At 42.6% G+C, this 27,935-nt stretch overlaps 1 protein-coding gene across 13 annotated transcripts in view; it reads right to left on the minus strand.

Annotated features, from left to right (window-relative positions):
* Positions 1 to 5,036: 5,036 nt before the first annotated feature.
* Positions 5,037 to 27,935, minus strand: part of ANAPC1 (anaphase promoting complex subunit 1) — a 97,534-nt gene continuing 74,635 nt past the window's right edge. For 7 of the 13 annotated variants that reach the window (XM_081484878.1, XM_081484875.1, XM_081484877.1 and 4 more), the window contains 10 exons: positions 26,999 to 27,085; positions 25,330 to 25,447; positions 23,955 to 24,032; positions 23,534 to 23,601; positions 22,423 to 22,561; positions 20,400 to 20,486; positions 18,984 to 19,079; positions 16,991 to 17,189; positions 10,682 to 10,816; positions 5,037 to 5,405 (listed from right to left, as the gene is read on the minus strand). In XM_081484878.1, coding sequence (XP_081341004.1) covers positions 5,290 to 5,405; positions 10,682 to 10,816; positions 16,991 to 17,189; positions 18,984 to 19,079; positions 20,400 to 20,486; positions 22,423 to 22,561; positions 23,534 to 23,601; positions 23,955 to 24,032; positions 25,330 to 25,447; positions 26,999 to 27,085 — 1,123 coding nt within the window. In that variant the 3' untranslated portion in view covers positions 5,037 to 5,289. Of the gene's footprint in view, positions 5,406 to 10,681; positions 10,817 to 16,990; positions 17,190 to 18,983; positions 19,179 to 20,399; positions 20,487 to 22,422; positions 22,562 to 23,533; positions 23,602 to 23,954; positions 24,033 to 25,329; positions 25,448 to 26,998; positions 27,086 to 27,935 lie in introns of all 13 variants that reach the window. The other 6 variants (XM_081484880.1, XM_081484881.1, XM_081484879.1 and 3 more) reach the window with 4 other exon arrangements.

The raw sequence follows: 27,935 nt of genomic DNA on the forward strand, positions 1-27,935 counted from the left end.
GCAGCTGCTACACAGTATTACTGGGTAACTGCCAGACAGAAACTGTTGAGCTCTTCATCTTTTTTTCCCACGAAGATGTCTAATTTTGCCAGGAAATTTCTGCTAACGTTCCCAGGAACCTCACAGTCAAGTGTTAGAACAGTTGGTTTTAAAAAAGCCAACTCCTTTCAGGAAGCAATACAATTGTTGTTCAATGCCATTTCATGAAGGTTTAGCATTTTCTTCGCGTCTTCAAACCTTCCAGAAGCAAACGACCACAGTACTTTCAGCCTGTGACCCCCCAGTCAGTGCTTCCCCAGAAGGCCAAGGTGGAAGAAGCTGGGCTAAGGGGCGGTTCTCTCCCCAGGGTGGCCACTGAGGGGCAAACCCAGAATCGACAGGATTGGACAACAGGCCACACCATGTCCCCATCCACCCTCCTGTGAATTCAGTCCTGGGAAGCTCAATTCAAATGGGGCCAACCCCAAAACACTCCAGTGGCTCAGCTAAAAGGTCCCCTTGGCACATGGGTGGGAACCCAAGGCCTCTTGGAGGTCACTGCCACTGCAGTGCTGAGAATGGTGCCATCAGAGGAGCTGGTACAGGGGTGACAGGATTGCAAAGAAACGTGTGGGTTTCAGAGAACAGCTGGGGCCTGATCATGGAAACGGCAAGCGAACAGCACTGGGAGCTCAAGGGAGACTGCCAAGGGGCAGGGCGGCAAAGCCCAGGGGAGCCGAGTGGTAGGGGCTCTGCACAGGCTGCATTTGCACCTGGGTCATTACATCCCATATAGCATCACAGGGTTTGCTCAGGAGCCCAAGCAGAAAGGGTGCTGATAAAAGGAAGCAGATGGAGGGGTTTCTGGGGTAGAGGATGCAGAAGCCCCAGGGCAGGGCGCCATGCAGAGCTGGCATTAACACCCTGCATCCGGGTGAGACCTTCCACCCTCTTGTCCACCTGCAGCAGCTTCGCCTTCTCTCCCTCCTCCAGGCCTCGCTTGGCATCTCCCGCTGGCACTTCCGAGGGCACTCTTATCTGGCCCCCATGGGAAATGTGGGTGGAGGCTGAGGAGTGAGGAGGAGGGAGTGAAGATGCCGAGCTGACATTCAGGCACTGCACAGGGCACAGGCACAGGAGGTGGGAGTCTGGAGGGAGGTGACACAGCCCTCCCCTCAGGATCTGCCGATTTCATCCCCTAAGGGCTAGTGCTGCTCTCATCTAGATCTTACAGGTGCTAATGACAGTGGATCTGCTAAGGATTCTTCCTTCAACTCCAGAGTTCTATACATTTACCCAAAAATACCTGCTTAATCTCTGAAATGCTACAGTAAGCAGAATGAAAACATTCCTAATTAAGTGAAAGATCTGCACACAAATAAACACAAATGAAAGAAACACGAGTGGCCTTAACTAGCTTTCAGCCACCATCCCTGTGACAAGTCCCCCAGGAACATGACTTGCCGGGCCAGGATCCCAGTGTGTCTGGGTTCTGAGTGCACGTGATCCCCAGAGCTCGGCACCGGCACAGACCACAGAAACGAGGCGGCAGCCACACCTGACTGAGTGCTGGAGAGTAAGCAGTGGAGACCAGGTGCTTGCTGACAGATTTTCAGCGCTTTTACTGAACTTAGCATAAAATTCTTCTCCTAAACTTCCTATTTCATGTTCTAATGTACCATGGAAGAAATATTTTTAGCTAAAGGAGAAACAGTTTAATAAAGATGGTTGTTGTATAACTAAGAAAGCAACACACAGACAAATTCAATAAATCTAATTCCAAGAAAATATACACAAAGACCTTTGTTTTTCCAAAGATGTGCAGAGAACACACACCTTTCTAAGGTGTTCATAAACTCTGCCTGGTGCAATAGCCGTGTAACTTACACTTCACCAGCCTCTTCCTGACTGTCTACTGGGCCAGGAAGACGGGCAGTTGTGGACCAAGTTCTCCGTATGAACAGCGTGACCTGGGTGCCCAGGCTTGTCCGGACGGCGACTGGGAGTCGTGTAGCCTTGGGCCAGCCACCTCCTGCCCTGACCCTCAGGTCTCAGCTGTGGAACAAGAGGCAGCACTAGGGGTCACCCAAAGCAGTGTCTGGTGTAGATGCCTGACCGATGGGCTCCCCTCATCTGGAGCCTCAAGGTCCTGCCCTCTGAGCAGCCCCCACTCTCCATTCCCACCTCACTGTACACCAACAGAAGACGAAGCAAAGCAAAGGGTGGCAAACAGGCAGGTCTTCCTTGTCCACAGGCAAAAGTCACGGGTGTGGTTTCAGAGGCTTTTATCGAACAACACTTTTCTGAAGCTCATGACTGCACTGAGAAGCAGCCACTGTATTTCAAGAGTAGGGGGAGCCTGGTCTTGGAAGCAGGAAGAGACAGTCACCTGGAAGCTGTGGGAACCAGCACGAGCGCCTGCATGGTGCAGGAGGTGTTGACACCGCCCCGATGCCAGCCTGGGAGAGCCCTCTGAAGGAGGTTCTCTTCCCACCTTGGCTCTGCTTCCTTCCACTGGTGGTTCACAACCGCAGACACAGGGCGACCAGATTCTGTCCCCTCTCCCACTGCTTAGCTGGAGAGAGCATCATACAGTGAGGCTTTTCCCACAAAATTTGGTCAGGATGAGGATGGGGAACCCAGAAGAGGCCCCCAAACCTTATGAAGGAGGTAACAAAATCTTCCTGGTTTGGTCTCAGATTAGCCCACGGCCTTCAGTTTCACCCAGCTCCCAATGTTGTCTCCTGGCTGGCCCACTCAGGATGGGTTTGGCACGCGGTTCCCTTGGAATCCTAACACACCCCTTTCTCTAACAATCCCTGCCTCAGCTCCACGGCTCTGGTTTCCAGCCCCAATCTCGGCCCCCACACACAGGGGCTCTGTCTGCCCAGCAGACTCACCAGCCTCACACCAACTGGGCTTGCACCCTGACCACCAGGCTGAGAGACACAAGTCCCGCCCCCTTCTTGCCTCTTCTAGGATGTCAGGGGGCCCCCTAAGTTGGGACATGCCCCTCTCAGTGAGCTGGGGAGTCGGCTGGTTTCTAGGCAAAGGTTAAGAACATGGCCTTACTCAAGGAAGATCGGGCAGTGCTCAGAAGCTCTGTGAGGCTTCCACCACTGGGGTCCCTGCTCAAGCCTGGTGACCATGCCTCAGAGCTGCCCACAAGTTCACGCCTTCTCTGCTTTGTAAGACATTCGAGGCAGGAGCACAGATGTCAGCATCCATCAGGGAAACAGTATTAATGTACCATCTCTTTAATTATGCCCATCTATGGATGCAACGCACACACTCCCACCTGCATAGACAGAGGAGATGGACGGAGGGAACTAGCATTGAGTGAGGAGCCACATTAGGACAGACATCACCAAGACGCACCAGGGTCTGGATCTCCCCTTTCTGAGAGAGCACTTAATGAGGTGGAGGAATCTACTTTCTGCCAACATGCAGTAGCAGGAAGTGACAGGGGCCACTTCTGGGCCCACTCGGAACCGGAAGCATTTTTCTCCAGCTCTTCCTCCTCCATGGCTCTGAGGGGGCTAAAATGTCCTGGATGGTGAGTTACACTCTCAAGATTTTCAGAGAGCCCATGAACAGCTGGCACTGACTTCTCCGATGATTCACGCACACTTACTCAGGAGTCAACTGTTCAGAACATCCTCTGTCTTCTCAGGAGGCCTGAGATATAAAGACAACGCTGTTTCCAGACCGTCTGCAACCTTCCAACCTGCTGAATCGCTGATAAAACCTGATCATTGTTTCTGTTGACTGTTCTCCTTTGTACATGACAATTCATAAGTAACTCAAATCATTCTTCAATCAGAGAAAAGCTTACAAGTTACAAACAACTGAGAGTAAAGACACGAACAGCTGCCCAGTACTGACTTCTTTAGGTCCTGGCTCAAATGGAATTTTAATAATCTACCTTTTTTTTCTTTCATTTTTAATTAGAAGAAAAACTCTTTTAAATGTGAAGGAAGCACATTTCGCCCTCTCAATCAGCCACTTTGCCCATGATTCACACGTGAGGGTAAGACAGTAAAGGTCTGAATAGAACCACTGTGCACGCTTTTGGGATGCAAGGAGCAAACACCATTTGGGTTTTTGTCAAAATCTCAGTGAAAACATTTCTATTTGCTTTAATTTTCACTTTTAAAATTAACTTTAGAATCTCACAATTCAGGCCGTGAAATCAGGAAACGTGAAATCACAAGATAGACCTTGCAGCTTCAACTAGTTTAAGGTCCCACTGGCCATTTAAGGAGGCAGAGGGCATCTCAGAATCTAGACAACAGGAAGTCTTCTTCTTAGTCCAGAAACCTGAAGCTGGAGACATTTTATACAAATACCGTTCCTCATCATCTAGTCCAAAAACTTGATATGGGTGTACATTCTCTAAATCCTGGGTGGAGATGAACTGTCTTTGATTTTAAAATACAATTTCTGAAGATGTCTCTGTAGTGAGAATTTTGCATTTTCTCTATTTAGAGCAGGCTTCGTGCTGGGCAGTTCTTTACTAGGGTATAAATCTCCTCCTGTTTAAGATGATCCATCATACTACGGCACTGTCACAGGATGAACAAACTTACTTTAGACAATGGTGACACCTTAGGAAATGCTAAAAGCCCTTTGTTGCTGCAGAAAGTAAAATTATGTAACACAGCTTTTTAAAAAACAAATACATTACCATATGTAAAACAGATAGCTAATGGGAAGTTACTGAATAACACAGGAAGCTCAACACAGTGCTCAGTGACAACCTAGAGGGATGGGATGGGGCGAGGGTGGAGGGAGGTTCAAGATGGAGGGGATATATGTATACTTATGGCTGATTCACACTGTTGTATGGCAGAAGCCAACAGAATATTGCAATTATCCTCCAGTTAAAAATAAATCAAGAAAAAAATAGTGAACATCTCCGTAATGCCCCCTGCAAAAAAACTGCATTCCTGAGCATAAAGCCACTTCACCTGAATCACCAGAGCTGAAAGATTCCAAAAACTAATATACACCCCAGTGCCCACTGCTCTACTCTGAAAAATCTTAATTATCAAGAGTTTTGAAAACAAACCAAAACATTTTATTTACAAAATTTCAACTCATTTTTATATATGCTATCACGTTAATCCCAACAGCAACAGAGTCTCTGGGATATCTGAAACAGTTGGATTTTTAAAATACATTGAGGTCTGTGCAGCTCATTTCCCCCAGCTATATTATAAAACTTAGAAAGGTTTCTTTAGCTTTGTCATTTGGTCACATTTTTTGTGCAGAAGTCACGCTTCAGGGTAGGCTTACCACCAGCCATGATCACATAACCATTGGCTGTGGGTTTCCAAGGAGCAGAGGAGCTAATCTCAGCAAGGCCCGCACTGGCATCTTCAGCTGTTTAAATCTGAAGAGGAGTTCTGCAAAGCTTGTGCTCCCTGAAGAAATGGAATGGAAGGGAAGGGTCACACATCACTCAACAAATTCAGCCTCTTTCAAGGAAGCTTCAGACACACAATCACTTTTAAAGTTGGTATTCTTCTCTTTGAAAACAACTGCTAAAAGACACTACTTACCTTGCGGATTTCCCTCATGCACTCTAGGAGATGATTTGATATGTATACTTTAATTTATTCCGTTCTGTACTTCTGAAACTGACTTATAACTATATGTGAAACAATTAATACTATCTACATACATATATTATTTAAATATAATTAATAAATATGCCCAGGGCCTCCCTGGTGGCTCAGAGGTAAGGAATCCACCTGCCAATGCAGGAGATGCAGGTTCAATCCCTGGATTAGGAAGATCCCCTGGAGAAGGAAATGGCAACCTGTTCCAGTATTCTTGCCTGGAAATCCCCATGGACAGAGGAGTCTGTTGAGCTACAGTCCAAGGATCACAAAGAGTCGGATATGACTTAGCAAATAAACATCAACAGATTTCCTAAGACCTCGTTAAAACCAAGAACAGAGAACAAATGCATAAGAGCTATGAAAACACCTCCAATGTTCTGATACACTATGGAATCTAACAGACCATTCAGACAATGTGACCACCACTATGGTTAGGTTTAAACATATCACCTTGGTATTTGTTTTCTATTTGTTCTGTCTGTTCTCTGTTCCCCTTTTCCTCTTTTGGACTGAGCACTTTTTATGACTCCACTATAGCTCCTCTGTTGCTTACTAGCTCTAACTCTGTTTTCTTATTTTTAGTGGTTGCTTTTTGATTTATAGTATTATCTTTACCCCAGATTTCCTTCAAGTGAGATTACACCTATTCACGGGTAGTGTAAGAGCCTTATGGCTATACTTAAATTTCTTCCTATCCAGTCTTTGTGCTATTATTACACACTTCACTTTTCAGAATTTATAAACACCAGTAGTACATTGTTATCATTTTTATGAGTCAGTTGTCTTTTAAAAAGTAGTTTAAAACAAACAAACCTTACGTATATACCCATGTAGTTACCATTTTCTGCTTTTTATTCCTTTGTGTAGATTCATATTTCCATCTGATATTATTTTCCTTCTGTCTAAAGGACTTACTATAACATTTCCAGTAGTGTGGGTCTGCTGGTTATGATTTCTTTCAGCTTCTGTGGTCTTTTTTTTTTTTTTTTAAGATATTTTTGCTGGGTATAGTGTTTTTCCTTTGAGTTCTTTACAGATGTTACACCATTAACTTATCACTGGCAGTGCTTCCTATGAAAAATATGCACTCTTATTTTTGTTTCTCTGTAACATGCTCTTTCCCTCTGGCTGTTTTTAAGATTTTTTTGGACAATTTGTTTGTTATATACCTTAGCATAACTTTCTTTATGTTTCTCAGACTTTGGATTTGTTGGACTTCTTGAAACAGTTTTCACCAAACTTGGAAATTTTCCAGCTGTTATTTCATCAAGTATTTTTTTCTGTCCCACTTCCCCATTTTTCTCTTCAGGGACTTCAATCTCTTGTAAATTGGGTACATGAAGTACCAGAATTTCTTCCTCCATTTTTAATGCTCTGTTCCTTTTTTACAAATTTTTTCTTTTTGCATTTCATTTTGCATAGTTTCTAGTGCTGTGTCTTCAAACACAATTATTTTACTCTGCAATGTCTAATCTGCCATCAATCCAATTCAGTGTATTTTTCTCCTCAGAAGTATAGTTTTCATCTCTAAAAGTTCAATTAGATTCTTTTTATATCTTCTATATCTCTTAATGTTTTGAAGTATGGAACAGAGTTATAATAACTGTTTTAATGTCCCTGTCTGCTAACTAACATCCACTGATTTCTCACCTCTTTCATTGTAAGTTGTTTTCCTATTCCTTTGTATGCCAGACATCAACAAATTTTACTTTGCTGAGTGCTGGATAATTTCGTATTTCTGTATTCTTAAGCTTTGTTCCTGAATGTAGTCATATTACTTGAAAAAAGTTTAATCCTTTTGTGTTGTGCTTTTAAGATTTTTTTAGGTGGGATCAGAACTCTATTTAGTTTAAGGCTAAATATTTCCCATTATTGAGGCAACATGTTTCTGAGTAAGGCCCCTTGAATTGTGAAGTTGTGGGAACAGGCACTGTTTCCGTTGTTGTTCAGTCGCTAAATTGTGTCTGATTCAGAGACCCCATGGACTATAGCAGGCCAGGTTTCCCTGTCCTTCACCATCTCCCTGAGTTTGCTCAAACTTATGTCCATTGAGTCGGTGATGCCATCCAACCATCTTATCCTCTGTCAGCCCCTTGTCCTCCAGCTCTCAATCTTTCCCAGCATCAGGATCTTTTCCAAAGAGTTGGCTCTTTTCATCAGGTGGAAAAAGTACTGGAGCCTCAGCTTCAGGATCAGTCCTTCTGATGAATATCCAGGGTTGATTTCCTTTAGGATGGACTGGTTGGATCTCCTTGCAGTCCAAGGGACTCTCAAGAGTCTTCTCCAGCACAATTCAAAAGCATCAATTCTTCAGTGCTCAGACTTCTTTATGATCCAACTTTCACATCCATACATGACTGCTCGAAAAACCATAGCTTTGACTATATGCACCTCTGTCAGCAAAGTGATGTCTCTGCTTTTTAATATGCTGTCTAGGTTTGTCATAGCTTTCCTTCCAAGGAGCAAGCATCTTCTAATTTTGTGGCTGCAGTCACCATCAGCAGTGATTTTTGGAGTCCAAGAAAGCAAAATCTGCCACTGTTTCCATGGTTTCTGAATCTGCATAAACTGGGAATGTGCTCTCTAATCCATCTGGACAGTTCTTCCCTCAGCCTCGGGAAATTTCCTCACATGCGTGTGCTGAGCGATAAAGACGCTCCTAATATTTGAGGGGGGCCGTCTGCAAGTGTCTGGCATTCTCTGTGTGCCACTCTTTCCTCTCTGGCACTCCGTCATGTAAACTCTAGCTCCTTTGGCTCCCTGCATTCTCAGCTTCATCACCTCAGCTCTAGGAGTCTTACAGGTTCTTCCTGGGTTCCCTCTCCCTGCCCCCCCCCACCCACAGTCTGGAAACTGTCAAGGCTATTAGCTAGGGCAATCACAGAGCTAATCTCATTGTTTCTCATCTCTTAGGGATCACTATTCTTCACTGCCTGATATAAAAGCCATTGATTCATATGTAGTGTTCAGGATTTTCTGCCTTTTTGTCTTTTTGTTTCAGGTGGTATAGTAAATCAGATCTCTGTTACTCCATCCTGGATGAAAAAGGAAGTCTATAATTTAAAATTTTTTCCTGTTTAGTAGCTTTGACTATTATGCAGCTAGGTGTGGTTTTCCTTGCATTTATCTTGCATAGGGGTCTGTCACCCATTTTTCAAAATTCTTACCCTCTGTCTCTTCAAATATTGCTTCTATCTCATTTTCTCTCTCCTCATTGTGGGATCTCAACTACATGCATGTTTGACTTCACTGTATTTCAAATGTCTCTTACTCTTTTCTGAATTTGATATTCATTTTTCTCTCTGTGCTTCAATCTGTTTACTTTCTACACAACTGTCTTCCAGTTCATTTATCTGCTATGTCTAATACGCTAACTAATCTACATAATGAATTCTTTTTTTTTTGCCCTGCTGGCATGGCTTTTGGAATCTGTTCCTCAACCAGAGACTGAACCTGGGCCATGGGCAACAGAAATGCAGAGTCCTAACCACTGGACTGCCAGGCAATTCTCTACCTACTGAATTCTTAATTTTAGTTATATTTTTCAGTTCTAGAATTGCCTTTAACTCTTTCTGATTCCAGATTTCTGGTGAAATTCTTCATCTTATCCTCTATTTTCCTGGAAATATTAGTCATAGTAACTCCAGACACTGCAGTAATCTGAGTCCGATAATTCCAATATCTGGATCACATCCAAGTCTGTTTCTATATTACTCTTTTTCCTCTTATATCTTTTCATTTTGATTCAGCACTGATACTGTGAATTAAAAATTACAGAAGTTCAAGAGGTATTTTCTTTCTCCTATAAAGGTTAATTTTTCTTCTATCAGGGAGGGAGACTGCAAATGGATCTCCTCAGTCTGTTCTAGACTGGTCTTCGGTCTGGTCTGTGTCAGTTTCACCTCTCCTTTAGGGGCTGGCCCTGTTAGCATCCCACCAGACGGCCGGGAGGCCTACCAAAGCCACTCCACCTCAGCAGACCGTGAGCACTACCCTTTGTTCCCTGGCACTATACTGCTGCTGAAATTGTTGCTCGTATTTTTAGCGTCCTGGTTTCTGCTAGGTTTCCTGAAGTTTTACCCTGTGCATGTGCAGGTTAAGGTTTGATAAACGCCTCAAAGGAAGAGAGCACCCAGGTTTTTGAGTTATTATTCCTATGGTTCCCTCCTATCTGGGATTTTGTTAAGTTCCAGGCCTGGGCAATCATTAATTCAACCTCAGCTCCTCTGCCCAGCAGCACTGCTGCTTTTTTCTGGGTCTCTACTTCTTATAATGAATTGACAACTGTCTTTGGGAGAATGCCAGAGTAAATATGGAGCTTCTTAAATGCTTCCCTCCTCTCAGGAATTCTTTTTCCTCAGTCAAGTCCAGCTAGTAGGGTTGCCACCAATTCCTTTAAGCTTTATGAAGATGTCCACTTTTATATTTGCTTTTTTGTGTGTGGGAGAGTCTGTCTAATACAAGCAATTCCATTGTGGCCACAACTAGAAGCTCTAAATAGTGCATTTTTTTCTGAAGTTTTCAAGACAGCCAGAAATCAATAATGTCATTACATTTTAAATGACTAAATGGACAAGTTTTGTATCTGATTCTACAGTCCGAAAAATACAGTCAGATGCTAAAACTTCAAACTCTGTTATGCAAATATTCAAATACATACAAAATTAGACTGCTATCCTTTCAAAGTTCTATAATATTAGAGATTAATATTATGTGTTTTTTAAAAATATAAACTGAAAACCCAGAAAATAAAGAAAAATAACTAGTAAAAGTCAGTTAACAGAGAAGAACAATATGAATGTTAGTTGATTAGTATATACCGGTATTTGGGGCCCTGTGAAGAATCCGTCCTCTTCTGAATGGAAATAAAGGTTTATGCATATGGAAAGCTCAGGTAGTTTTATTGGAGTTTTTTGGTTTTGTTCTCCGGGGAAAAATTCTCAACAATAACACCCAAACATGAATGAAGCCAAAAACCTAACTAGAGAAAATAATGCAGTAGAAGTTCCTACCAAGAAACTAAACCCATCAGTGGGTAATACAGGTATGAAAAGAGGACCCCGATGTGCAGTTACCTTCCACACCTATAGACGGCAGGTGCTGGGGGGCTGGCACTGAGTGGTACACCAGGAAGCAGGCCAGCATGCTCAGCTGCGACTCCTTGCAGGGCTGCCCACTGAGGTAGGCGTGTACACACCTATCACCTCCAGCTGTAAGGGAGACACACATGGAATAGAACTAACTGATTACACAACTGAGAGGCACAAGGAATGAATTCTTTTTATTATTTTCTCATTAAGAACTCACTGAGCACCTACATATATCAGACAGTTCCTATGTTGGGCATTAAAGTTACTGTGGTAAACCAGCCAGAGTGCCCATCACTGCAGAGTTTAGAATGTTGTGGGGGACAGAGATATTACAGTCCTAACAAGATGGAGAAGGCAATGGCAACCCACTCCAGTACTCTTGCCTGGAAAATCCCATGGACGGAGAAGCCTGGTAGGCTGCAGTCCATGGGGTCGCTAAGACTGAGTGACTTCGCTTTCACTTTTACTTTCATGCACTGCGGAAGGAAATGGCAACCCACTCCAGTGTTCTTGCCTGGAGAATCCCAGGGACAGCAGAGCCTGGTGGGCTGCCGTCTATGGGGTCACATAGAGTCGGACACGACTGAAGCGACTTAGCAGTAGCAGCAGCAGCAATAAGATGCTAATCACAAATTAGGATGAGTGCCAACGAGGTACAGTGGTCACCATGGTCATCTTCCCGGATACCCATTCTACCACCTTTCCCTCCTAGCTCACAGGTGAGGGGACTGGATCCTGATTCGTCTTGGGAAGAAGTTCTCAAACTTTAACAGGCATCAGAACCACCTGGAGGACTGCTTAAAACACAGATGAGTGGACCCCAACAATTTCCTGGATGGGGTCAGGGAAACTGTTTCCAGTAAGTTCCCAAGTGATCCTGCTGCTGCTATTTCAGAACCCACACTGTGAGAACCACGGGTCTGGGGCTATCAAGGCATTGCCACTCCCCCAACACAGTTACCGGTTCAGGGACAGGTAGACAGACATTCAGGGAGAGTGACACTCTCTGCCCTCAGAATTGATCAAGGAACGTGCATCAGTTTCAGTTCAAAGACATAAGGAGATGCTTGACAACATGTCTGCTAGAGGCTTGCAGGAAACAAAAAAATTTCCTCATTCTTATGGCAAAGCTCCTAGAAGAAACTCTATTCTTCCTCTAAGCAAAATGCTGAACTTGTGGCAAAGAACTGTTACAGTCAGTTTACTGCCATCAGAAAAAAGTACTCTGAAGATAAAGTCATGGCACAGAGCGTAACTGATGGAACCTCAGAGAGATGGAGCTGGAGCCACTGGAGTTAGATGTCCCTTCAGCCTACAGTCACTGTGGACTTCCAATTACACAAGTTTGTATGTGTCCTAGTGTTTGAGCTGGGCTTCTCTGGTGGCTCAGCGGTAAAGAATCCGCCTGCCAATGCAGGAAACTTGGGTTCAATCCCTGGGTCAGGAAGATCCCCTGGAGACAGAAATGGCAACCTACTCCAGTATTTTTGCCTGAGAAATCCCATGGATAGAGGGGCATGGTGGGCTACAGTCCACAGGGTCGCAAAGACTCGGACACGACTCAGTGACTAAACAACACTTTTTGAGCCAAGCTGAGTCAGGCCTGCTGCTACTTGCAGACAAAGAAATTCTGATACAGAGAAAAAGGTTGAGAGAGAGAAAGAGAGAAGTAAAAATGGCAGGAAAGTTGCCTGAGGCAGTGTGGTCAAAGAAGACCTGGGAGGAAGGGGCATATTTACATGGAGGCTGTGAGAATGAGCATGAGCTGGGCAGGCAGAGAACAAGAGGAAAAGGTTCTTGGGATGGGAAGCAGCTCCTTCAACAGTCCTGTGGTGAGAAGGAGCTCTGTGCTTTTGCGGAAGTGGAAGGGACCAGGAGGCCTTGAGTGGAGTTTATGAGGAGCGGGTGGTACAAAAAAGAGGCTGTGGAAAGAGATAGAGGCCTTGCTGGTCATACAGGGCCTGGTGACCAAATGGTAAAGATTTTTTTCGCAACTGAATCAGCAGCCTTTGCAAGGTTTTAAGCAGGAGAGTTAGATCCATTTACTCTTTGGAAGACCACTGTCAGCTGACCAGAGATGGAGAGAGGGAGATGAGAGTAAAAAGCAGGAAGATGTGCAGGAGGCTTCAACCGTCTTTGTCCAGGCAAGAACACATCACTGTTCTAGGACAGAAGTGGCAAAATGTGGACAGATTCACGAGATGTTTCAGAGTTAGGAATGAAAGGCTAAGGTAATGGATTGGCTACCACAAAAAAGAAGAGAAGGAGAGGGAGGAGGGGGCAACAATGACTCCCAGAAAGGCAAGGAAGGAAAGACAGTGAAACAGGGACGAAACAGGAAGAATGGTCAGATGTTTTTTGTTTTTTAACAATTGGGAAGTGGGAAAAAGAGCTATCACAAAAGTCAAGAAAGATCACTTTCCTTAAGAAAGAGATGGAGTGCCAGGAATACTACCAGAAGCCCACTGGACCTAATAGGAGGATGTCAGTCTGGTGGGAGGTGGGGACATCTGGGGCGGCAGCCCGAGGCCTGATAAAGGAAGCGAGAGAGGCCCTGCTTTGGCAGCTTCTCAAGAGAGGCAAGAGAACGCAGCAGCTCACAGTTCCCTGTCAATAACTTTCTCACGCCTACTGGCTTTCTGTTTCGCTCATTTTCTCTATTGTTTTTCTGTTTTCAATTTCATTGATTCCTGCTCTTAAATGCTTGCTTTGGGTTTATTTTGCTTTTCTTTTTCTAATTTCTTGAAGTAAGAACTCAGATTAGTGATTTGAGACTTTCTCAATGTAAGCATTTAGCACTATGAATTTCCTTCTCAATGCTGCTTTAGCAGGAAGATTTACACTACAAAATTTCAAAATTTACTCTAAACCTACAGTAATTCAGAGGGTGTCTGGCAAAAAGACAAACAGATCAATGGTACAGAACTGAGTCCAGAAACAGACTCACACTTACATAGTCCACTGATTTTCAACAAAGGCCCCAAAGCAATTCAATGAGAAAAAAAGTCTTTTGCACAAATGGTCCTGAAACAACTAGATATCCATATTTAAAGTTAAAAAAAAAAGGACAACTCCTATCTCACACCATGTAAAAAAAAAATCAGTTTGAGACAAATCATAGATCTAAATATAAAAAATCAAACTATAAAGCTTTTAATATTAAACTTAAAAAAAAAATCTTACCCAGAGTAGGAAAGATTTCTTAACACCCAGAAAGTAATAACCCTAAAACAAACTGATAAATTTGACTTCATCAAAATTTAAAACTTCTGTTTATCAAAAAACACTCTGGAAAAAATAGGTCAGGCATAAAGTAGGAGACCATAACTGCAAAACATATCTGACAAAGAACTTTCAGCCAGAATATGTAAAAACTCCTACAACTCAATAATCAAAAGACAGCCAATTTTAAACATGGGTAAAGGTTTCAAAGTTTCCCTGGTGGCTCAGCAGTAAAGAATCCACTCGCCAATGCAGGAGATGCATGTCCAAGCCCTGGGTTGGGAAGATCCCTGGAGAAGGAAATGGCAACCCACTCTAGTATTCTTGTCTGGAGAACTTCATGGACAGAGGAGCCTGGCAGGCTACATACACTCCATGGGGTTTCACAAGAGTCTGACACGGCTTAGTGCTAAATAATAGCAACAACAAAGGTTTTGAAAAGATATTTTGCAAAGGATATATGAGTAACAAAAACATACAAAAATAATTAGCATGATGAGTCATCACAGACATGCAAATTAAAACTACAATCAGACACCACTACATATTCAGTAGACTGTCTAAAACTGGACTGATAATGCCAAAATCTGCAATGCATCCCACTGCTGGCAGGAATGTAAAATGGCACAATTTGGAAAATAACAGCACGGCAATGGGTAAAGTTACAGAGAATACAAGAATGGCAGAATGTGGACACTGTTGAAGCTGCCTGATGGGGTTTATGATAATATTATGTTTACTTTGCCTTATGTTTTAAATTTTTCCATAATAAAATGTAAAAGTAAATAAAATTTTTAAGTTCTTAAACTTTAAACCCAATTTTCTTTGCTCAAGATTAAAATGTAATTGAGATCAATCACAAAACATCAAAAAAATATGATTAATCTGCTGCACTAGTTTGGGTCACTAGTGAGCGACCTTAAAAGTCCGTGTGTCACCCGTGATTTCACTGAGACACAAACACAAATGACATTTCCCAGCGCTGCTGCAGAGCCTCTGCATCTTCATCTAATTTACTGCTCTCCACCCCAAAGCTGCCAGTATCTGTGGGAGGAGACCACATACCAAAGAGTTTTTTTAAGTGACGGTCCTGTTTCAATAAAAAAAAAAAAAAAAATACACATTGTTGGCAATCCGAGTGGCAAGCCAAATCTGGTGAAGGCTCAGAACAACACTGTAAACCACCAGTCGCCCTAACAAGGAGGGAGGAGAAAGCAGTTCAGGGCTGTCTAGAGAGCACGCTAGTCCCTGCCCCAGCCTCTCATGCGCATGTCAGAGAACACACACAGGTCTGGGGACTCGTTTCTTATCAACAGAAATCAACAAGGGTCTGTTACGGGTGAACAAACACAAACCTGAATAAAACCAGAACAGCAGCATCTATAAAATAACAGGTATTTTTTCCCAAACATGAGAACAAAATGAGTATCATATTTTTAGAAATTCTGAAACTTTATGACCTTTCAAATCCCAAGAGGAAATTCGAGGTGATGCAGGTGTTAACAAGAGGACTTTGAAATTGCTGTTTTATATCCCTCAGGCCCCCCTGGTGGCTCAGCAGCAAAGAATCTGCCTGCAATGTAGGAGACCCAGATTCGATCTCTGGGTCAGGAAGATCCCCTGAAGAAGAAAATGGCTACCCACTCCAGGATTCTTGCCTGGAGAATCCCATGGACAGAGGAGCCTGGCATAGTACAGTCCATGAGGTTGTACAGAGTTGGACACGACTGAAGTGACTAAGCAGCAGCAAATATATCCTTCACAATCTGGCTTACAATTAAATTTTTTCAGAAACTTTTTTTTTAAAGAAACAACTTGTCTATTAATCTGGGAGGAGAGATGGGTACAGATGGGAAACGGGGAGCGAGGGGCTCCTTTGGTGTTTGCCAAAAGCCACTGCCCCAACCCGCCCACCCCCCTCACCCCCTCCTCTGGGTAGGGCCCTGGTGGGCTGCTCTCCCCTTCTCTCGTGCACATCCTTCTCCCTACTCCCTTGCACCTGTTTTACCTTGACCTCCAGTAACTGGACAGAATTTACCCTGACTCTACAGCTGGGTAAAGACAGGCTCAAGCTAACCTTGTTCCCCTTCCCCCTCATTTCCATCTCCAGTCTAAATAAAATAGAGAAAAACCAAGAGCAGCTGGGACCTTGGAGAAACAAGTCACCCCAGGGCTGGGGGCGGGGCAGGCAGAGGAGCCTCAACCAGGTGCAGTGAACAGGGAGACAGCTTCAAACATAATCACAGTCAAATTCCTAGGTCCTACTGCTTACTAACAACTTTATAGAATCAAAAGCTGTTAATACTGATATTATGAGGGTTAGCATTTACGCAAAGCAAGTTGCTGTCCAATACGTATTGGAAGCATCAGAACTGAAAAGATCAAGGAGTTAACTACTAAAAATGGATTTTAGGCATATGTCACATATTAGACAGCTTCCCACACATCAAAAGGCCCCATCATTTTCCTCCATAATCACTTCTACACTGTCAGGAGTAACTTCTAACTTCACACTGTCCCTGCAATCACAAGGCAGAGCTTCTACTGACAGAAAACCAGTTCCATGAAGTCCCAGGTCCTCACTGACTGACTCATGAAACTGGTAAAACAAACATTCACTCTAAGCTCACATCAAGTTTTCAGTGTGCACAGGTTGGAGGCAGAAAAAATGGGGTCAGGTAGGTGACACACCACACCCCTAAGAAACAGGAGAGAGACACACTGGAAAGAAACACAATCTGATGCTGAAAAGATAAAACAAGTTTCTAAGCATCAAGTGGTATTTAAAATGCTGGGGGCGCAGGCTGGATCCCTGGTTGGGGAACAAAAAATCCTACATGTCACACAGCGTGGCCAAAATAAATAAATAAGTAAATAAATCTCATTTTCTATCCTCAAAAAATGTTAAGAGTAGATAATCAGAGCGTAATTCACCTAACTGGAAACATGACATCTACAGCCATTTGGGATTGTACTAGGACTTAACCTGCTTACCAAAGAAAACAGGTTACAACAGAAATAGCTGAGACCCAGGGCAGCCTCGAAGCACAAGGGGTGCAGTGCTGTTCTTACCTTGTAGCCACTGGTCCAGAGTATTGTCAATACTGCACTTGACAACAGGGAGGAATTCCGAGTTCATAAAAAGCCCTCGCTTAGGGTGGTTCTGTAGCCGATCCTGATGGCTTCTGGAGCTGAAAAACTCCAACACCAACTTTATCTGCCAAAGTTCAGATGTCTCAGACATTTCTCTTCTTCCCAGTCTTCTTACAGCCTTGCAGAGAGAACAGAAATCCACTTGTTGATGAAAGAGTGAAGATCCGTCACTTCCTCGGAGCTTTACACTGGAGTATTTTTTTAATATGATCATGAGATCAAGGAAGGGCAGCGGGGAGTTTGCTTTGTGTTTGATGCAGTCTGCCCCACAAAGAAACCCTTTAGTGGGTTTAGGTACACAGCCATTCTGTTCAAAACGAACATGAACAGCCTTCAGATAAAAAATGGTGAAGGCAAACGAAGCTCAACGGCTCTGAGAAATGAAGACCCGATAGGTCTACAGCCGGTCCCCTCTGGGAAACCCAAGTTGGTACAATGATATGTCCGCGATCAGGTCAGGGATCCCAGGGGTCAGGAGGCAAAACCTGTATTATTGACAATACTGTTCTTGGGACCCATCTGCAAAGTCACCATGGCTGCAACCAGAGGGATGTTCCACTATAGGTACCTGCCCATGACTGCAAAGAGGTAAAAGTTCAGAGCGTAAGAAAAGAACACACTCTCAACCATCAACTGAAAAACACAACTCATTACTTGGTTGCTGTCCACAGACACACAGTGAGCAGCAGCACCATTGTGGACATCATATACTTACCAACCAAAAAAGGTGGATGCCTGGCAATAAGGGCATTCTAGGCCCACTTGGTTATTCTGGAACTGGCCTTTTTCATTAAGACTGTTATGCAAAACAGGTTTTAAGGAATTATTTCCTGCATTTTCCCACTCAATTCTTCAGTAGAGATTCTTTTTCCATTAGAGATTACTTCCTTTGACACTGAGTCCCAAATTCTTATCTGTGAACTCATTGTATCATAGTCACTCGAGCTGTTTAAAACTATAGATCCTGGACTTAAATCTCAGAAATTCTGATTCAGTAACTGTGGAAGGGGACTTGAGGATCTGTATTGTTAAGATTTCCCAGATAAATTTTAGCCAAGTTAGAAAACTACTGCCTCAATTTAATGGTAAGTCTGAGTCTCAATGATATGACAATATTAAAAAGCCACAAGTATTACTAAATAGGACTTCCCACATGGCTCAGTGGTAAAGAATCTGCTTGCTAATGCAGGAGATGGGATTTCGACCCCTGGGTCAGGAATATCCTCTGGAGAAAGAATGGCACCCCACTTCAGTATTCTTGCCTGGGAAATCTCATGGACAGAGGAGCCTAGCTGGCTATAATCCAAGAGGTCTCAAAGAGACAGACAGGACTTATTAATTAAAACAACAATTACTAATAACCTAAGAAAATAAATAAGTTCAATCCTTTAGGAAAGCTGTTGAGCATTATCTTCTGCATTACCCCTTTTACACTCTTAATTTTAAAATGAACTCCAGCCCCCTAAACCCCTGCATGCTGGTACTGTAACTTCTGTGAGCCTCATCACCAGGTCTAACTGCACATTCCTGCCACCACCAGGGCACTGCTTGTTCTCTTACTGCTCACCTGCATAAGCTTTTCTAGGAAAAGGCTTTGTCAGGAGGGAGGCAAGAGACTACAGGAGGATGCAAGGGCGGAAAGGGAGGAAGCATGCTCTCCTGGTCAGAGGAAGAGGCCAGAAGGGGGGAACAGAAACCCCTGGAGTAAGACAGCCCATTTGTCATCATAAACTCTAAGCTTCTGGTATATACAGAGCTTTCAGCTTTGATACAGATTCCTTTTCTGAGATTCTAAAAGCAAATGAGAAACTAAAAAGATGGACATAGAGGGAATCTTACTGTATTGTCTGGCATGTTATTTGAAATACAGGATAAAGCTCATCAGAATTAGGATAGGTTTTCTGAACCATACCTGATCCATTGCTATGTACGCAGGTAACATCTCTGGGGTCTCCTGAGTCACACATTCGTAGAGCACTGAAGAGAAGAGATCCAGAAGCTCCTGTTTCTGTGGAAAGTCAGAATCTTTTTGTAGCACATCAATGAGTATTCCGAAATCAAATCAAAGAACAACTGTATAGTCACTATGATGGCCCATTCTCACATTCTGCAGTGAATGACACAAAAAGGTAAAAAAGGCCAGGTCTTTATAAAATCAGAGTGCATGCAATATTAAACACCAATAAAAATACAATCAAAATTAAGTTCCAAGAAACACTTAAGGCTCTAAGTGCTATAGAGGAGAGGAATGAAAGAAGCTGGGTAAAATGAGCAGACAGGCCAGCACAGAGTTATGCCATGGGGTGGGCTGGCAAGAACAGGACACATGTAAACCCATGGCTGATTCATGTCAATGTATGGCAAAAACTATTACAATATTGTAAAGTAATTAGCCCCCAATCAAAATAAATAAATTTATTAAAAAAAAAAAATACTTTGCCCGTATTCAAAAAAAAAAAAGAACAGGACCCAGAAGGGGTGCCCAGCAGCCACCGAGATGCAGCAGGAACACGGAGCAGACCAGGCCGGGCGGTGGCACAGCAAGCCCAGCCGGGGTCAAGGGCAGGCGTGGGCTTTCAGCAGAGACCTGTGGCCTTCAGTCGAGCACAGGCCCCAGCCCTTCCTGGCTATGTGACCTCAGGTATGTGACAGCTCTAAGTGGCAGTATTCCTCAGCAGGCAGTACCTACCCCCAGGGTCAGAGTTAAACGAAAAAAATTACAAAGAATACTGAGCAGAGTGCCTAACACACAGTGAAGATTCAATAAATAAGAGGCAGGAAGGTTCTGTCATTTTACTTTCAAAACAACAATGTAAGGCAGGTTATATTACAATCCCACTTTTAGGAATAAGGAAACGACATCTCAAAAAGATTGAAAAATTTTTCCAAGGTCACACACACTTGCAGACAATAGGCCACCAATCCCAGATCATGTAATTCCTACATCCAGTCCTTGCCAGTTGAGATGATGGATAAATCAAAGAATCTACTAGCAAGCACTCTTAGAATCCTGAAGAGAACAGTTTTATGATCAACAAAAAGGGTTATAAAATAAAGAGAAAATAAGAATCATTATAAGAATACATAAATACCAGTGACCAAAATTAATGTCTTGGAAATTTTAAGTTGTTTCTACTACTAAGGTAGGAAATTACTAAATTTAATAGTTTTAGACTATGAAAAATTTGTATTTGCCAAACAAAAATCATTCAGTGTGCCTAAGGCATGTCATCAAAGACAGATAAGGATATTTTGGATTTTTTATGGTGGTCTGCAGACAGAAACAACAAAGCCTAGTCTTGGAGCTAACAAACCACATAATACATACCTGCCCAACGTTCACAGTTGGTTTGCAGAAATATTCAGCAAATGACAGAAGTGCTGGATCAGAAGTGAATGTGGAAATCGTTTCAGGCTAAAAAAAATAAAGAACAAGTATATGTGCAATAATAAAGATTCTTTCCATAACTACTCAAATTGTATGCAGCTGTAATCTACTTTATTTTTTTTCCACACAATGTTTCCACAAAACCCAAGGCTGCTAGAACTTCATTAACCTGTTGGGTTGAAAGTTTTTTTTTTTTCTTTTTTAATAATATCAGCTTACTTATTCTTTTTTTTTGTACATGCCCATCCCAAACTCCCTCACTATCTCTTCCTCCTGTCTTTCTTGCTGGTAACCATAAGCTCGTTCTCAAAGACTCTGTTTCTGTTTTGTAAGTTCATTTGTATTATTTTCTTTCAGATTAAACATATAAGGGATATCATACTTAAGAAACATATTGCACAAGCTACCATGAGCTACTGATTTATCAAAGGGCAGATTAAACACAGGTGTTTCTTACAGAAGTCACCCCAAAAAGGTTTTCCCTTCCTTCTTAAACTAACTGAAAGGCAAACTAAAAACTAGAATTATTACTGAACAGATTAAGGAAAAAAAATTATCATTCTAACACGCCACTCACAGAAAGACAAGTGCTGTCGTAAGGTCACTACTGTCATGAAACAGAAAGAGAAAGTGCAATGGTGGCTGCCAGGGGCTGGGGAGAAGGGAATGGGGAGCCAGTGTTAATGGGGTCAGAGATGCAGCTCTGCTAGATAGAGAGTCACGGAGATGGATGGTGGTAATGGTAGCACAGCGATACGAATGTACTTGGTACCAAAGAACTATATACTTAAAAGGGTTAAGCCAGTATATTTTATGTTATGTGTATTTTACAACTTAAAAAAAAAAATGGAAATAAAGGGTGACAAGGAATATCACTCAAGGTTCAAGACTGAAAATGGAATATGAAGGTTTTACCATTTTCCACTGAGGTTTATATTTTGCTTCTGAACTCCCAGCAGGCAGGAAATGGAGACGGTCTTTTAATTTTCACATACTTGCCCCATGAAAACTCAAGCTTAAACTTATCTATTTTCTTTACAAACTGGATTAGGGTCTTTGAGATGAGCCTTGGTTTATATCGGGCTTATATCGGGCTTCCCTAATAGTTCAGTTGGTAAAGAATCCACCTGCAATGCAGGAGACCCCAGCTCGATTCCTGGGTCGGGTAGATCCCCTGGAGAAGGGAAAGGCTACCCACTCCAGTATTCCGGCCTGGAGAATTCCATGGATTGTATAGTCCATGGGGTCACAAAGAGTCAGACACAAGTGAGTGACTTCCACTTTCATTCACTTTGGTTTAGTGCTAATTAGCAATAGTGCTAATTCAAGTTAAACTTTGCCCTAAAATCCTTTCAAATGCTGACAAACAAAATTCACTGATGTCAACTACCTCAATTGATTCTCTGGAAACTATAATAAAGACTCAGTCATAAGTCAAAAGTGCTACCTTGCAAAAAACTTTTTTATTTTTCCCATGAATTAAGTAAATTTTAATGGATTTGAGTATTAACCATTAAGCTAAATTTTTTTTAGCATTAAGATATATTTTGACTGTCCCTGCCACTAAATGTAAACCATCCTTTGAGTTCTTGCAGATGGCCTGTATTTTATAACAGCCGTGACATAAAATAGCCAACGGGCCCCAGGTCGTTCAGTCTTTATAATCTGCTGTGATTAGTGAGTGGATCTACCTAAACAGTATCATAAATGTTATGATAGAAGTATATGCTTTGGGTAGACTAGTAGGATTTGAACCTATTTCCTCTTGTTGTTCAATTTTGGTTTTTGTTTTAATTGAGATGTAATTGATATATGTTTATTAGTTTCAGATGTACAATTATTTGCTATTTGTATATACTGACAAATGACAACCACAAGTCTAGTTAACATCCGTCATCACACTTAGTTACAATTTTTTTTTCTTCTGATGAGAATATCCTTCAGTTTTTACCAATCACATTACCTTGAAAGCCCGAGCTTCCGAGTTTCTGTTAGCTACAGTCTGGGCCAATAAACTTTGCCACCCCATTGGATCTTCTTTGTAGGAGAGCTGACCTGCTCTGAGCTTAACATATAAAACCCCATCCTTGGAAAGAATGGACCTGAAAGAAAACAAGAATGGATTTAATACAAGGTATTACTGGCAGCTGTTGCCTGGAAATGTAGTTCCCAGTACTACGTTCACATGAGATAAAGTCTTCACCACTTTCTGCTATGTGATTATTTATTGTGTCGAAACTAAACCAGTTCCTACAAGTCATAATCAAGTTCTGCTTTTCTCTGCTGTCAAGATTCAAGGAACCTATTAAATAAGGTGGCATTCTGACTATTTGCTCAAGTATGAATTTCAAAGGAGATATTTCATCCAACATGTATTCCCTTAAATATCTGGTTTACAGTAAAAAGAAAAAGATGCTGCAAATCTAAAGACAGAATAATACAAAAAGCAGCTATTTATAGTCTGGGAGAAACAGAAATGAGGATGACAGTGTAAAAACTGTTACAAATTGTTAAACTTTCCGCGAGTTTAAAGACTTAATTTATATGCTAACTGAAGTGTAAAAATTATTAGCACTCTCTGTTCATCAAAGTAATTATCTGCATATGACCATTTCCAACCAAAAGCAATCAACCATCATCTTAATTTTATGACAGCCATCTAACCAGAAAATGGTAAAGAGATGCAACAGAAGATGTGGTCTGACAAACACCAACTGTCACAACATTCCCTTTGTGGACATATAAATCAGCTTCATTTTCTTAAATTAAATCTTTCATTATTGCTCCAAAGGACAATTCCACGACTGTCCCAATTTAAGTCACTCAAGTTTCTCACTGAATTAATAATTAGGGTTTGACTCCTGAATGTAAAATTTTACTTTCAACTACGAACTTTTTCAAAGAGAAGTACAAAGTTCTACAAAGAACTTTTTCATCTTCTTCAGCACTCTACACATCGTCCTGGATGAGATGAAAGGGTGACAAGGAGCATTTCACATAATTATCATCATTTGTACCTTCCCCTATATTTCTATTCCCTTCACAGACACATCTGAAAAATTCAATGCACTTACTTCAAGTGTTGTGTTCCCTTGCTTAAATCTATGAGCAGTTCCCAGTATCTTGGGCCTTTAACTTTAACCTGCCAAGATAAATGTAAACAGTCAATCCAGTCCTGGGAAAGTGCTAGTAGATAAAATGAAACCCATGCTTCTCAGAGGAAATGAGAATAAACTGGGCTAGAAAGAGATGGTGAGAGGCTAACAAGCCCATTTCCAGATGAACACGTGAGTCATTTCCCAGGCCATCTCAGCCCTCAGTAAAGAGCTCCCGAGGGGACCCTCTCTCTTCCTCAGGACTGTTCCTCCTGCTGCTGCGCACCCGTTTCTTAGGAAACACTGAGAACGCATAGGCTTCTCTTCGGCTATCTTTCATGCTATGCTCTTCTGGCTGAACTTACCCCTTGATATATCTTTCTACTCATATCCTACTCACCTGTTTTAAAAGGTGGAGTTCTGGAAGAAGGGTAGGGGCCATCAGTTCTTCTTTGGTTTGTTCATACCACTGAGTGCCCTTCACAAATACAAGAGTCACCACTTACTATGTAGTTAGGGAAAAGTACAAACAACATTCACGCTCTATGCGCTCCCTTCCCCGCAGGCTGGAGACAGACTGTCCACAGCATAAAATCCTCTCTGATACTCGGGTCTGACAGGGCTGCCACCTACTATCCTTGGCAGAGCCCGCACTTCACCTGCCAGCAGCACTGTACCTCTGCCCTTGCGAGGAGGCCTCTGGCTTTCTGCACACTGCCTTCTCTGCCAGGAACGTGCCTGGCTCAGTTGGCAAATCTCAGTCCAGACACCATGTCTACCAGGATGGCCTCCCAACTGCCAGGAGTGTTGGATAAGAGCACGTGTCAGCTCCCCCCGCACCCCACACAAACCTCCAATTATCTCAGGCTACTCTTACTGAATCCAAGCGTAACTCTTCAGAGACAGACGTTCCTTAAGGAAAATGACAGCCACCTCAACTTTGTATCCCAGAACCTAGCAGTTTTGGAGTTTGTTATTTTTTGTTTTTCTGTTTGTTTTGACCACACCACATGGCTTATGGGATCTCAGTTCCCTGACCAGGGATTAAACCCACGCCACAGCAGTGAAAGCTCAAAATCCTAACCACTAGGCCACCAGGGAACTCCCTAGCACAGTTCTGATACACAGGAGGTACCAAACAATTTTCTGAAGGGAGGATGTGCATGTGTGCTCAGTCGTGTCAGACTCTTTGTGACCCCATGGACTGTAGCCCGCCAGGCTCCTCTGTCCATGGGATTTTCCAGGCAAGAACACTGGAGTGGGCTGCCATTTCCTTCTCCAGGGGATCTTCCTGACCCAAGGATCAAACCTGTGTTTCCTGTGTCTCTTACATTGCCAGGTGAACTCTACCACTGAGCCACCTGAGAAGCCCAGAAGGAAGGACATAATGACTTATAATCTATCCATGCATGTAAATCAAAGCTCTCTCATCACATACTCTGAAGCACTATGCTGACATCCAAATATTATTCTAACTCCCTTCATTTTTTGGAACGCTACTCTCAGCTATATAAAGATAACAGGGACATTTACAAACTACAAGCTCTAAAAACCAACGAGCAGCTGACGGTCCCTAAAATATTACATCTGAAGGCTACAAATGAGCCTGAATGGCCTGGCAGGATGTACATTAAATGTGGAGGCTTCAATTTTTAGGAGAACTCAACTCACTGTTGTCATCTTTTAAAGGACAACGCTTTCAAAATACTTTGATGTGCAAAGATGGATGAGTGGCAATAATAAAAAACAAAGCAACAACAGAGGGAGAGAGCTACCTTATAGGTCACTTCTAAGAGGGCGTAGCAGGGCATGTTTGTGTCCACATCCACGGGAACCAGGAGTCTTGGTTCTGCAGCCAGCACGTACAGGTGCCGGAGAGCCTGGAGGTGATACCTGTTTACAGAAAACACAAAAGGCCATAACAGCAGGAGGTAGCACAGAGCTCTACAATCTCCCGCGGCCTATAAGCTGAAGCACATCAGAGCCGAGTGATGCCCATCCAGGACGGCAGTCCTAAAGGACAATGATTAGATTCAATTAAAACATAATAGAGAAACTCTCTTTAAAAAATTAGAGACATGTGACCCTCGACCCAAAACATCTCTATTGAGAAAACTGGTATGTATCAGTTACATAGAGGTTCTTGGTGCTTATCAACAAATTGTTCTGTTTAAAACAGCTGATACTGTGACCAGCAACATGCGAGGGCAGCTCTTCCTTATTGTTGTTCAGTCGCTAAGTCATGTCTGACTCTTTGCGACCCCATGGACTGCAGCATGCCAGGCTCCTCTGTCCTCCACTGTCTCCTGGAGTTTGCTCAAATTCATGGCCATTGAGTTGGTGATGCTATCTGTTTAACCATCTCCCTTGTACCCTAATCGATAGCTGACTTCAACAACTCAAAACAATCTTCCCTAAACTTACAAGTAAGAGACCACTCATCAGAGTTATACTAATTTAACAACAATATTCTTATGCACCATCTATCATTAAAGTTTGGACTTCAGGGATTCCCTGGCAGTTAAGACTCGGTGCTTCCAACGAAGGGGGTGTGAGTTTGATCCCTGGTCAGGGAACTAGTATCCCATATGTGGTGTGGTGAGGCCAAAGAAGTTTTAAAAAAGAAAGTGCAGTTTGGACTTCACATCAGGCTACTTTTGTAAAACCGCTGTCTTCCTGTCATTACTGGCTGCACATTGACACTGTAGTTTCCGTGATAGCTCAGTTACTGCAAGCCCCCTCTCTTGCTCCTTCCCTGGCAGATCACTGGGGCTGCCTGCAGCTGAGCTCTCAGAGCGCCCTGGATGTCACTGGGGTACAAGGAGCTATCTTTTCCCCTTCCTCCACAAACAGGAGAGACTGGCTAGGCCTGAAACTTCTGGTGGTTCTTTGTGCTCTAAACACAGAGCTATTGTGTTATCAGATGGCTTCTCCACGCGTAGGGTTCTACTCCTCACTGCCACTTCTAAACTAATTCTTTGCTGCATTTTCTTGTCCCTTCTTTGCCAGTTAAACAACACTTCTCAGCATTCAAAGAGGGAGCAAACGGAATTCATATAGACATTGCCACTAAATCAGATAAATTCCTCTCTTAGAATTAAACACTTTGGCCAAAGCGTATTCAGTTTCCCCTGCTGCTATCTTCTGCACGATGAGTTTTTCCCTACTGACACCCCTGGTCTGGCCTACTTCTGGGTTTAGAGCAGTTCAACTGACTGGTGAATGGGAGAAGGCTGGTCAGGAATCAGAAGCCCAAAGTTCTCTTCTGGCTTAAAATTTTGCGAGAAAAACTTTTAAAAAAGATTTACCCAGGAAGATAACTAAGTTTAAGAGCAGAGTATAGCGAATTCGGAAATGAGTCCGTGGAGCCAAAACACCATCAGATGACTCCCCTCCCCCAAGACAACTGGAGAAAGGTTACGCGAAGAATGCCACGAGGCTCACCGGTTGTCCGTGCTGTGAGCGGGGAAGTGGGGGTAAAGCGCACACAGGAGGGCGGCGATGGAAGAGCTCGACGTGCTCACAGAGTACCTGCAGAGAAAACGCGGACAGACAGACGTCACTAACCACACGGGGCAAACTGTCAGCTTTCACAGCAGACTTGAGAATCACGAAACTGGGGTACTGGGGCAAGGTGCGTTGATCAAACTAATGCCTTGATCACTGGGGGTGCGTCAACAATGGGAACACTTTAGTCAGTCCTTAAGCCACTTCAACATCATCTACTATTTAAAGCAGAAGTGACACATCACAATGTTAAATTTCAAAACTTAACATTAGTAAGCAAAGTTTTGACCTAAAAGAGAACAGCAGTGAGAATAATGAGTGCAGTTGTAGAGATTGTAGATATTGAAAAAGTCATGTGTAAAGTACACTGCTTTCTTCTCCAGTTTTATATATACCTGTTAATAGAATGCTGAAACTTACTTCTAAACATACAGGGTTTTTTTTTACTGGGTATCTCAAACATTTTTTTCCTTTCTGTAAAGCACAGGCATCTCCTTAGAAAATAAAACAGGCAAAAGCTATCATTAAAAAGTGACAATGAATGAATAAACAACTATTCCTTGAAAAATAAGGTTTTGTTCATTATCGGTATGATAAACTTATCTTATAAAGGCCATACACTCTTAGTAAAATCTTTTGAGATTTTCCTTAAATTAATATTTTACTGTTGTTCAAATTCAGTATGGCAAACAGGGTGACTAAAGTTTTAGTTTTTCCTGCAAATATTTTGAAATAAAGATGATTCTGGACATCACATAAAACCACTGCTGTCACTGCTCAATATACAGGTTTTTTATTATACATATACATGTAGACATCCCCATATCTCTTTCCCTATCTCTTTTAATAATTAGGCTATCAATTAAAAATTCAT

Source organism: Giraffa tippelskirchi, chromosome 4 (assembly GCF_054371585.1).
Source record: "Giraffa tippelskirchi isolate mGirTip1 chromosome 4, T2T-mGirTip1v1.2.pri, whole genome shotgun sequence".
Classification (NCBI taxonomy): Eukaryota; Metazoa; Chordata; class Mammalia; order Artiodactyla; family Giraffidae; genus Giraffa; species Giraffa tippelskirchi.